General features: G+C 43.7%; 2 protein-coding genes across 3 annotated transcripts in view; one reads left to right on the top strand and one right to left on the bottom strand.

Moving 5' to 3' along the window:
* LOC134211866 (RYamide receptor-like) overlaps nt 1-1,197 on the top strand; it is a 654,886-nt gene extending 653,689 nt beyond the window's left edge. Inside the window, exon 5 of the mRNA XM_062689199.1 lies at nt 3-1,197. Coding sequence (XP_062545183.1) covers nt 3-98 — 96 coding nt within the window. The 3' untranslated portion in view covers nt 99-1,197. The remainder of the gene's footprint in view (nt 1-2) is intronic.
* On the bottom strand, nt 110-1,925 carry LOC134211867 (uncharacterized). 2 transcript variants are annotated; one of them, XR_009979123.1, is made up of 3 exons: nt 1,788-1,925; nt 474-1,728; nt 110-424 (listed from the first exon to the last, which is right to left on the bottom strand). XR_009979123.1 is itself a non-coding variant. In XM_062689215.1 (2 exons), exons 1-2 carry the CDS (start codon nt 1,808-1,810, stop codon nt 849-851), a joined length of 903 nt encoding a protein of 300 aa, XP_062545199.1. In that variant the 5' UTR covers nt 1,811-1,925; the 3' UTR covers nt 110-848. The 2 variants fall into 2 exon arrangements, 1 of the variants encoding a protein (XP_062545199.1); XM_062689215.1 differs by having other exon boundaries at nt 110-1,728.
* Nucleotides 1,926-12,732: the final 10,807 nt, after the last annotated feature.

Raw genomic sequence — 12,732 nt, 5'->3', positions numbered from 1 at the left:
AGATGATCAAAATGATGGTAACAGTGGTGATCGTTTTCACCATCTGTTGGCTGCCATTCAATTTTCTTATGGTAAGTCCACGATCAACGACATGCTAAAATTAGTACGAATTGTTCCACCAAATCCTCCTTCATCCAACAGATCGTGAACGTGGACGACAGCTGGGACCTGCTGCCGTACGTGTGGTTCGCCTTCCACTGGCTGGCCATGTCGCACAGCTGCTACAATCCGATCATCTACTGCTACATGAACGCCCGCTTCCGGTCCGGATTCATCCTGGTGCTGCACGGAGTGCCGGGGCTCCAGCAGCTGTGCTGCTGCATCCGGCACAAACCGAGCCAACTGGCCCGCAACGTCGGTTCCAGCGTGGCCCTCGCCGGTGAGATGAATGGAATTTACCGTGACAGTGCACTAACGAGAAAGGCTAGAGTGCGAGTTAGGTGCCACCCAGATTAACACCCCAAACTACTTACAGCTGTTTCTGTTGAACTGTTTGACTTTGTTACGTGTTTGTCAAGTTGTTTTTCTATGCTCTCTCTGTGAGTGTGCTTCGTTTAAATTGCCAATTACAGCAGTCACCTATGGTGGATATCAGTTTGTTGTGCCTTGTTGCGTTTGTTTTAACAAATCTCATTAGCTGTATTTTAGAAATTGCTTTTAAGTATTATGTAAATGAAAAACTATGCTTAATGTGAAAGAAATTTAGAAATGCGGTGATGGATGATTTTTTTTTATCGTAATTGATTAAAATGTAATTCCTTTCAGTACACAATTATTTGGTCTCACTACATAATTATTTTATATGAAACTAATCCACGATATAAGTTTCAGACAGCTCAGATTTAAGACTAGGATGTGATCCGTTGACATTCGATGACGGTGACTTTGACGCTTCCTCTCTCGTCGCATACCTTCCCCGGCAAAAAACTTAAAATTTCCACCTCAGCATCTCTCAAAGCATCCAACGTCCCTTCCAACCACTCACAGTCCCATTTGTTCTGATACAAATCCACCCGTTGTAGCTGCTTATATCTCTCTGGAAATCCATCGATTCTAACCAAATGATTTTGTGATAAATACAATCGCTTCAAACGATCTGCTTTCAGATCAGTTAGATCCAGCGCTTCCATCTGGTTATCGTGAAGAAACAACTCTTCCAGATTGGGGAGATTCACTTTACCCGTGGTGGTAACCGAGCCGATCCGATTGTGACCCAAATTCACCTTTCTCAGTCGTTCTAGCCCTTTCAGCTGGTTTAGATCGCACTGTTCGATTTCATTTTCGCACAGATCCAAGGTGACGAGACTTTTCAAGTGTCGAACGTTCTTCGGAATAGCACGAAGTAGTCCTTCGACGTCGAAAAGTTCCAACTGGATATTGTCGAACGGGTCGATTAGAATTTCAACTGTTTCGGCGCGTAGATCGGTGAAGAATTTGAGCGTTGGCTTGAGGTACACTTTCGGGACGTGTCCATCCAAGATGAACAGACTCTCGGTGGTGTTATGGACTTTGTCGGCTATTTGTGGAGAGAAGATATCGAATTTGCATTTATCCAGGTAAAGCACAGATACTTCCGGAAAGGATGATCCATCATGGGAATCGGTGGAATCTATCGTGAGCTCTTTGATGTGACATGCTCCATCGATGTCCGTCTCTGAACAGCCGAACTGTGGTTCGATTTCTTGTGGATATGCAATGGATGATCCATACGTCCCCGCTAAAAATAAACTGTTGATTGTAAATTTTTAATTAGTTATGAAGCGCAAGAATTAGGAAGAAATATTCACCATAATTCTAGAAGTAGCTTCATTCTCACGGTGCTCGGAAGTCAGTACTGTGATAAGCAAATCGTGAAAGCATATTTTTCGTAATTGTTTACTTAATAAATTGTTATGATCTGCCATTAGTTATCAGCGTCGGTTGATTACCAACTGAAAGACAAACAAACTGAAATACGTTAATCATTTTAAATAGTGTGTTGTTCGACTTACATATCAACATGTCAAATGAATTGTTGGGCATCGCTTTCGTCCGATTTCGAACAAGTTCTTGCGATTTATATGCAAACCACAGACAAACAAACGTATTACTGATTAAATTCCCATCGTCCATGCTCTAAACGGTCGTTTTAAATTAAACTGATTACTCGTTTCACACCTAGAGGCGCGCGCATCGTTTACCTTTAGATTTGACATCTCACACTAGCGCCTTCTGTTGACATTGTCGTACTAAACAACATTTCGGGCAACATGCACTAGAGATGATGATAAAGTAACTGAGCAACGGGTTTTCCAGGAAATTGTTCTATTTATTACTATAGAGATGTGATGAGGATAATAGATTAAATCAGAACAAGTATTTTAAATATATATACATGAAATAACTCCAAATATCATCATATGTCTCAAATGATTATCCTTAAACAATAATGCTAAATAATATGTTCATTAAATGTCCTCATATTCCTTCCGGACCCTCCGTAGACTGCGTGGTTCGCGACGTGTAGCCATGGACCGAGCCAAATAGAGAAGACTCTTATATACCGCACAGGCAACTTCGGCATTAGTCTGAATAAATAAATAAATAAACTTCCAAAGGATTTATTGAAGGAACTTTCGGGATTTCTGGATCAACATCCGGATAAACTCCTGACGCAGCTTTCGGAGGAAATCCTGAAGGAACTTCTGAAAGACTCCTGAGGGAGTTTTTTTTTCAGAGGAATTCCTATAGAACCATTCAAAGGATTTTCTGATGGAATTTCAGGAAGAATTCCTGAATGAACTTAAGAAGGAATTCCTGTAAAACCTTTAGGTTAAAGCCCTGAAGGATATCCCTGAGGAATCACTGGGGGAATTTCCGGTGGAATTCCTGAAGAAATTTCTGAATAAACTTCCGGAGGAATCCTTGGGGGACGTTCTGGATGAATTCTTGAAGAAACTTCTTGAGGTATTTGTGCAATTCCACATCGCACATAGGAATCACCCATCATAGTGCTTACACTGCTTGCACTCGCGACTGACCCCGTGATGAAGAATTGATGATGATGAAGGAAGAATTGACTGACCGCGAATGTGGCTCTTACATGCGATGGCTGCTACGATCTGTCATGTGACTGAAGAACAGTATCCAGCTTTCCACGCTAACCATAATGGCGGCTGCCATAAATAAATCTGACAGTAACTGCTTCCGACGCCGAATCCACGCCGAACTGGTTCGACGCTGGTCGTCTCTTAGCAACAGTTTTCACATTGTTTATTTACTTCTATGAAAAAAGGTTGAAAAGGAAAAAATTGGAGGAAATTTTGATATCGGAAAAACTTTTTAAATTTATTAACTAACATCTCTTTTATGTTTTAGATTGAAGAAAAATTTCAAATCTTACACAGTTACCGGAACAGGCCAATTTAATTTAGTTTCAGAATACAAATCCAACTATTCCCTGATTCAGCTGTTTTGAACTGCACCATGCATCTCCATTGTTCCGAAAATAAATTCGGGAGCCAGAATTAAGAGCATCATCAATCAGCTCCGTGTTAATTAAATCGAAAAAAAAACTTAATAGTTACAGAATGGTCGAAAAAGGTCCCTTTTACTTTGCGTATGGAGTACACCATTTAGCTATTTGTATACCATACAGTACTTTTTAGAATAAGAATTTGAAGTAAATACTCTTGACAATAAAATATTCAGGCTGATTTAATTGTTTGTGGAGAAAGTAGAAATGTAGTGCAATCGAACCAGGAATCGAACTCACATTCTTCAGAAAACTCAGTGCAAATTCAATAATCACATAATAATACATTCATAAGGGTTTTATAACGTATTGGTTTTTAAAATTATTTTTGTCAAGTAAATTATTATCTCGTTAAGAATAGTTTTCATCTTTCTTGACGATCAACTTCAATCTCAGGAAGTTAAGGCTCTAGAACCCACCCTTCAGTTATAAACATCATGGAAAACTACAATGCGCGCCTTACGCTTATTCTGCGTCTCGTACAAGTTCGACGCAGAATAAATACAAATATAGTAGTATATGGGGTCTCGGATAGAGAACAAGAAATATGAAATACCGCAGAATAGCGTAACAAAATTTCACTAAATATGTATATGCACAAGAACGTTGTTTGTATGCGTGAGGAAAATTACGTCGGTGGTGCGGGCGATGAGCTTAGTTACATTTACAGTAACGAGTTCTATTAGGCTTCAACCAACAATGGTATACTCCATACGCCAAGTAAAAAAGGGACCTTTTTCGACCATTCTGGAACTACTAAGTTTGTTATTTATTAAATTAACACAAAGCTGAATGCTGATGCTCTTCATTCTGGCTCCCGAATTTATTTTCAGAACAATGGAGATGCATGGTGCAGTTCCAAACAGCTAAATCGTAACACCCAGGGAATAGTTTAATCTGTGTTGTGAAACTGAATTAAATTGCTTTGCATCGGTAAATGTGTAGGAATTGAAATTTTTCTTCGATCTAAAACATTAAAAAGATGTTAGTTAATAAATTTAAAAAAGTTTGTTCCGATATTAAAGTTTCCTCCAATTTTGTCGATTTTGGACTATTCTCATAGAAGTAAATAAACAATGTGAAAACTGTTGCTGAGATACGACCAGCGTCGAAACCAGCAACTCGCAATGGAAATACCATTTTTAATAACCCTTTTTTGCTTCTAGTAAAAATCATCAGTACTAATACTACCTTTACTTTCTTTGAACACACGTCCATCTCAATATAAAACCATAAATGTCAAACAACCAGCAACAAAAACTATAAACCGATCCGGAATAGTATCGATAAACTGTTCTTAACTATAGGCGGATATCTTTTCTCAATGCAATCAATCTCCACGAGCACCTTACGAATCCACGATAAAATCTTAATTCTTATGGGCGTTCTACCATTGTGGGGAAATTAAAATCTTTCCATGCGGACGTTCTACTACAGAGTTCTCACCATTTCGGCCTGTAGTAATACTATTCTTCTTGCTGGCGTCCCACTACCGCAGAGGAAGAATCTACTGAATGCGGGCGTCCCACCACACTGAATTGTGATCATTCCGATCCACAATAACACCATTCTTCCTGCGGGCGTCCCACCAACGCAGAGGAAGAATCTACTGAATGCGGGCGTCCCACCACGCTGAATTGTGATCATTCCGATCCACAATAACACCATTCTTTTTGCGGGCGTCCCACCAACGCAGAGGAAGAATCTTCTGAATGCGGGCGTCCCACCACGCTGAATTGTGATCATTCCGATCCACAATAACACCATTTTTCTTGCGGGCGTCTCACCAATGCAGAGGAAAGAACATTTTAACGCGGGTGTCTTTTCACGCTTAACTAAAACAATAAAACTCTCTTTATTGAACTCCTCGCTGAACTAACATCCTTAAATTTTTCAACAGAAAGATCAACAACATTCAAAAAGTACTTTTACGAATTTTTGGCAACACAGGCAACCAACAAAATTCACCTAATCGAAATATTGCTTTCTAAGCACAATACATCTAATCCATGCGGCATTGCAGATATTTTATGTCACAGTATCATTCGATTTCACTACACTCAGATAGAAGAAGCATTGCGATTGCATATTTTCGGTAAATTCAACTATTGCAATCAAGAAGAAAATTCGGAAAACAACAACATTGAACATAACACATAGTTTTGAAAGTGGAACTTGTAAATAGTAATTTATGGAAGAACTCTTTTTCATAAGTAAATTTCAAATTTTCATTCGTCTTACCGAAAATCATTCCTATACTTTTTCAACGGTACTTTCAATTTTATCAATGTGTGTGTATTGATAATCATACTTTAATTTAAAAAGCTTTACTAAAACCGGTTCATATGTCGCCTTGCTCCAAAGTTAATCATATTTCACCATCGCACACTTGGAATAATCAATCAACAAACAAATCCTACTCTACTCTTCTACTACCAAGTCTACTACTCTATTTAACTAATCTAAAGAAAGCCTTACGAAAGTTACTCTGTTTTACATACCAATCAAAGAGTATGAACCATAAAATGCCAGCACATAAACGTCCCAAACATCCGATGTTTTTCAAATGTCCAAGAACAGCACCCAAAGGCAGGGTCGGTGGATAAAATCAAAACATCAAAAATCATTGTCAGAAAATCTCCATAATAAGCTGTAAAAAAGTATTCTTCGCATAGATGTGTGCATTCTGAGCGCAGTTGAGAGAGTACACGTGAAAATAAACTCATACTATTGAGGTTTTTATCATTATCATTGTTTACAAAGCATTTCTTTGTTTTCTGTTAGAAATGTCAGTCTTGCCTGTTTGCTGCTAGATTATTCATGTCATTACATTCTAGGCATAAAATGCTGAAGAAAACATTAATAAAAAGTAAAACGTTACAAACATCATTTTGTGTTCGGATCTACCGGAATGTTCAAGCAGAATCATATCAAAACAAAACCTTAAATGTAAATAATCGGGCTGCCGCTATTAGTCTCATAAAATATCTTATACCTAACTAGGGACACGGCAGGTATTTTCGTCTGTTCGTCATAGTCTCGAAAACCAATAAAAAAGACGTTTTTTTGTAAAACTCATACGTAACAAATCGTAAACTCAGGAGAAACGTTCTACTATAGTGGAGTTCTAGCAAATGTACGTTGCTTTCGTTGGTTTTAGCCCCTACGACGAAGGACGGAAATACCTGCCGTGTCCCTACCAACAAAACCCAATAAGTGAACGGTATGAATTAATTTTACATTCGGCGCAATCACTTATGCAATGCGGCAAATTGAAGAAATAGTTGTAACTAATTAAAAAACAACACAATGACAATTCCACGTGAGAAAATCGCAATGTGTGCACTGACAAGAGAAATGCGGGTCTGTAGCAAAACATTTTGAAAATTAGAATCTCTCGAATCCGCGGCTCCCAGCCCGAGAGCGGCATCCACACAAATATTGCCTGATTTTCTCAAAAATGCACGCGGCGAACCCTTCCTGAAAGGTACCGCCGCGCTTTCTGCACCCCGTTTACTTAATTATTATGGGTGAATAGCATTGCGGTGTATCGTTCGGCACAGCCGTACCTTTCGACAGTCATACGCCGCGTGAAGTTTTGTGCAAGTACCCAGTACCAAGTATTTCAGAATAATATTGGATTACATACACTACATTACTACATAATTAGTCGATTTTTCTCGTATAAGTTTCATACTCGTGAATTTTTACAGTAGAAAGAGCAAAAAATGTTACGTTCAGGGGGTATCAGCTTCGAAAAAATGATTTTGATTTTGTGTGATGGTATCCTTTTTCGTCGGAATGACACATATTTAGAGTGGAGTCTCCAGTTGGTCTTGCGAGCAAAGGCGGAGGACTGCCAATCCGGAGACGGCGAGAGTCCGGTATAGTAGGATGTCTTCAGGTGAGAAACATTCACTACAACCGTGGAATAGTGTATCCATTGTACTTGACACACAAGATACGTTAATCATGCAATTGCATAAATATATAAGCTTTTAATTAATAAATCTGTAGAAATGCTAATATGTAGAATATGAATTGAAAAAGTGAGCCAAGAGCCAGTTGGAATATGTAGAGCCATAGAAGAAAATGAAGAAGGAGAAGAAGAAAAAGAAGAAGAAGTATAGAAGAGACGAAGAGGAATAATAATAATAAGAAGAATACGCATCAGTGATGCCAGTTTTCTAATTAGTGGTTCTCAACCTGGGGCACATGTACCCCTGGGGGTACCTTTAATGACCCCAGGGGGAACCTCGGACAAGAAAGCGTAATGGCGGATCTATCACAATTCGAAACAAAACACATTGATAAAGTCATGATATTTGTGTATTTTTTTCATTAAAAAACTTTGTCTTGTACGTTATTAATCTTGACGATCAATAGATAAAAGCCAAATGAATTATAACCTCGGAAGCCTCCTTTCAAGAGGCTCGGAAGCCTCCTTCCAAGCGGCTCGGAAGCCTCCTTCCAAGCGGCTCGGAAGCCTCCTTCCAAGCGGCTCGGAAGCCTCCTTCCAAGCGGCTCGGAAGCCTCCTTCCAAGCGGCTCGGAAGCCTCCTTCCAAGCGGCTCGGAAGCCTCCTTCCAAGCGGCTCGGAAGCCTCCTTCCAAGCGGCTCGGAAGCCTCCTTCCAAGAGGCTCGGAAGCCTCCTTCCAAGAGGCTCGGAAGCCTCCTTCCAAGAGGCTCGGAAGCCTCCTTCCAAGAGACCTGGAAGCCTCCTTCTAAGAGACTTGGAAGCCTCCTTACAAGAGGCTTGGAAGCCTCCTTACAAGAGGCTTGGAAGCCTCCTTACAAGAGGCTTGGGAGCCTCCTTCCAAGAGGCTTGGAAGCCTCCTTCCCAGCGGCTCAGAAGCCTCCTTCCAAGAGGCCTGGAAGCCTCCTCCAAGCGGCTCGGAAGCTCCTCCAAGCGGCCTGGAAGCCTCCTCCAAGCGGCCTGGAAGCCTCCTTCCAAGCGGCTCAGAAGCCTCCTTCCAAGAGGCCTGGAAGCCTCCTTCCAAGAGGCTCAGAAGCCTCCTTCCAAGAGGCTCGGGAAGCCTCCTCCAAGAGGGCTCTGGAAGCCTCCTTCCAAGAGGCTGGAAGCCTCCTCCAAGAGGCCTGGAAGCCTCCTTCCAAGAGGCCTGGAAGCCTCCTTCCAAGAGGCTGGAAGCCTCCTTCCAAGAGGCTCGGAAGCCTCCTCCAAGAGGCCCGGAAGCCTCCTTCCAAGAGGCCTGGAAGCCTCCTTCCAAGAGGCTCGGAAGCCTCCTTCCAAGAGGCCTGGAAGCCTCCTTCCAAGAGGCCTGGAAGCCTCCTCCAAGAGGCCTGGAAGCCTCCTTCCAAGAGGCTCGGAAGCCTCCTTTCAAGAGGCTCGGAAGCCTCCTCCAAGAGGCTCGGAAGCCTCCTCCAAGAGGCCCCGAAGCCTCCTTCCAAGAGGCCTGGAAGCCTCCTTCCAAGAGGCTCGGAAGCCTCCTTCCAAGAGGCCCGGAAGCCTCCTTCCAAGAGGCTCGGAAGCCTCCTTCCAAGAGGCTCGGAAGCCTCCTTCCAAGAGGCTCGGAAGCCTCCTCCAAGAGGCCCGGAAGCCTCCTTCCAAGAGGCTCGGAAGCCTCCTTCCAAGAGGCCCGGAAGCCTCCTTCCAAGAGGCTCGGAAGCCTCCTTCCAAGAGGCTCGGAAGCCTCCTTCCAAGAGGCTCGGAAGCCTCCTTCCAAGAGGCCCGGAAGCCTCCTTCCAAGAGGCCCGGAAGCCTCCTTCCAAGAGGCTCGGAAGCCTCCTTCCAAGAGGCCCGGAAGCCTCCTTCCAAGAGGCCCGGAAGCCTCCTTCCAAGAGGCCCGGAAGCCTCCTTCCAAGAGGCTCGGAAGCCTCCTTCCAAGAGGCTTGGAAGCCTCCTTCCAAGGGGCTCGGAAGCCTCCTTACAAGAGGCTTGGAAGCCTCATTCCAAGAGTCCCGGAAGCCTCCTTCTGAGAGTCCCGGAAGCCTTCTTTCAAGATGCCTTGAAGCCTCCTTCAAGAGGCTCGGGAGCCTCCTTCCAAGAGGCCTGGAAGCCTCCTTCCAAGAGGCCTGGAAGCCTCCTCCAAGAGGCCTGGAAGCCTCCTTCCAAGAGGCCCGGAAGCCTCCTTCCAAGAGGCCTCGGAAGCCTCCTCCAAGAGGCCTGGAAGCCTCCTTCCAAGAGGCTCGGAAGCCTCCTTCCAAGAGGCCTGGAAGCCTCCTTCCAAGAGGCCCGGAAGGCTCCTCCAAGAGGCCTGGAAGCCTCCTTCCAAGAGGCCTGGAAGCCTCCTTCCAAGAGGCCTGGAAGCCTCCTTCCAAGAGGCCTGGAAGCCTCCTCCAAGAGATCTGGAAGCCTTCTTCCAAGATGCTGAAGCCTCCTTTCAAGAGGCCTGGAAGCCTCCTTCAAAGCGGCTGGAAGCCTCCTTCCAAGCGGCTGGAAGCCCTCCTTCCAAGCGGCTCGGAAGCCTCCTTCCAAGCGGCCTGGAAGCCTCCTTCCAAGCGGCCTGGAGGCCTCCTTCCAAGCGGTCTGGAGGCCTTCTTCCAAGCGGCCTGGAAGCCTCCTTCAAAGAGGCCTGGGAAGCCCACTTCCAGGCGGCTCGGAAGCCCCCTTCCAAGCGGCTCGGAGGCCTCCTTCAAAGCGGCTCGGAGGCATCCTTCCGAGCGGCTCGGAGGCCTCCTTCCAAGCGGCCTGGAGGCCTCCTTCCAAGCGGCTCTGAAGCCTCCATCCAAGCGGCTCGGAACCCTCCTTCCAAGCGGCTGGAAGCCTCCTTCCAAGCGGCCTGGAAGCCTCCTTCCAAGCGGCCTGGAAGCCTCCTTCCAAGCGGCTCGAAGCCTCCTTCCACGCGGCTCGGAAGCCTCCTTCCACGCGGCTCGGAAGCCTCCTTCCAAGCGGCTCCGACGCCGCCCTCCACGCGGCCCGGACGCCTCCCTCCACGCGGCTCGGAAGCCTCCTTCCAAGAGGCTCGGAAGCCTCCTTCCAAGAGGCTCGGAAGCCTCCTTCCAAGAGGCTCGGAAGCCTCCTTCCAAGAGGCTCGGAAGCCTCCTTCCAAGAGGCTCGGAAACCTCCTTCCAAGAGGCTTGGAAGCTTTCCTCCAAGAGGTTCGGAAGCCTCCTTCCAAGAGGCTTGGAAGCCTTTTTAAGAGAGGCTCGGAAGCCTCCTTTCAAGAGGCTCTGGCGCTTCTTTTTAGAAGGCTATTGCACCTCATTTCATGAAGCTCGGGTGCCTTTTTTCAAGAGGCTTGGGCGCCTCCTTTCAAAAGGCCTGGGCGCCAGATGATGTCGATATTTCATCCGCAACCCTTACACTTGATTTCGATCCGTCCGTTATACGTTATACGAATGAGCCGTATCAGTTTCGCCGGAAAACCATGTTTTAGCATAATTTGCCATAATTCATTTTGTTTCGCTGTGTCATACGCCGCCTTGAAATCAATAAACAGATGATGTAGTGAATCAGCGGGTATATTAAAATGCTTGTTATAATTTCATACTTACTTTATGTTTACATGGTGATGAACGGCACAACACGATTCTGACTGCCGGTTTAAACAAATTACAGTCTCGTATTGTTGTGAACAACATAAAGACGAAATGTCAAAAATATGCCATTAACGAAATCATTGAGTGAAGATGTGAATAGACATTTTATAGCAACAATGGAAAATAAAGTAAGAGATTTAGGTAATGAGTTGAATCTACTAAATATGGAGTACGTACTTATATTGCATAGCGTGAAAGAGAATTATATGAGTAATATGAGATGTTTAAATAGTATTTTAAATGCTTTGAATCTATGTTGAGAATGTTGAAGTATTTCTAGGCATTTTATAATGAATATATTTGGAACAAAGTAATATTGGGTACGATGAGAATTGTCTACGAGTTACCCTATATTTGACGTGTAGGGTGAGATGAATGAATGTTTCTGAAGGGGTGTTGTAAACAACGCAGAAGGAACAAGGAAAACCAGGCGGGTGCTAAGCTGTCAAATTTTTGTTGTCACCAATCGAGCGAATGCCGACGGCACTAACACCAAGCCGTAGTCTATGAAAAATAAACACTGCAGTGAGTGAGAATGTTCTGAAACGCACAACGTTTGGATAATGCAAGAAACAACTGTTTCTGCTCACCACAGAGTTTCTTCTACCAACATAATTATTTATCTGCATATTTCGCGTAAGGAATAAAGTGAAAACACTACATATTTACGGGTTTGGTGTATTTTTGTTCGTTGCGATCTTTAATTTAATATGTGCTTTCGACACCACTCTCTCTTGTAAAAACGGTAAACAATACAAATTTTTACAAATACCACCACAATTTATAATAGTATATGAGCATTTTGACATTGGAGTATAAATTTATGCGCCAAAAAGAGGGTACTGTCATACTTGCCAAACTCCATATGAAAAAAAATCCGTTGTCCCTCTGAGGAAAACGCAAAGAAACTTTAGACACGCAGAATTCAAACCCGGAAATGAAAAAAATAGGAGATCATTCTGTAAACGATTTTTGCAAGCTAAAGTTGAGAAAATTACTGCTCCTTGAAAAGTTAGATTTTGGACATCAGCTGAATTCCTGGAACAGTAGAAGGCGAGAATACGACAAGATGATGTTTCTGCAAGTTGTACTCCCGGAATTTATCAAGGATTTGTCTGATCCGTCGTTGATCGGCCCTCTCGAAAACCTGCTTGGTATTTGCCGATGAAGGACTCTTCAAGCGTTCTCAATCTGTTGAACAGAATACGGGACATAATTTTGTATGCCAAATTAAGGAGGTTTGTTCCTCGGTAATTGGCGCACACCAGTCTGTGCCCTTTCTTAAAGAGAGGGCAGATGAGGTCGTTCAACCAGCTAGCAGGCAATTCCTCGTCTTCCCATATTTCTTCTCATATTCCACAGCTTGTCCATCGTCGCTAATATATATTCTGTTCACCGATGCATCGTCCCTTCCACTATTCATCATATGAATAGTTGTTGAATAGTAGTACATATATTGGGGTCCGCGACGTTAGGCATAAGTACGTTAGGCATAATGACGTTAGGCATAATGGACGTTTGGCATAATTCTGCCTTCTTTATGTCTTAGGCTGTTCTTTGGGTCATTTTATGCCTAACGTCCGTTATGCCTAACGTCCATTATGCCTAACGTACTTATGCCTAACGGGGTATACCCCATATATTGAGTATTTATCAGAGAAATGAGTTGGGATCGCCGTGGTCATTGACAAGAAAAAGAAAGTGCATGATCTTTCTCCT

This window comes from Armigeres subalbatus, chromosome 1 (genome assembly GCF_024139115.2).
Source record: "Armigeres subalbatus isolate Guangzhou_Male chromosome 1, GZ_Asu_2, whole genome shotgun sequence".
NCBI lineage: Eukaryota > Metazoa > Arthropoda > Insecta > Diptera > Culicidae > Armigeres > Armigeres subalbatus.
This window is presented reverse-complemented; position numbering and strand designations above follow the sequence as displayed.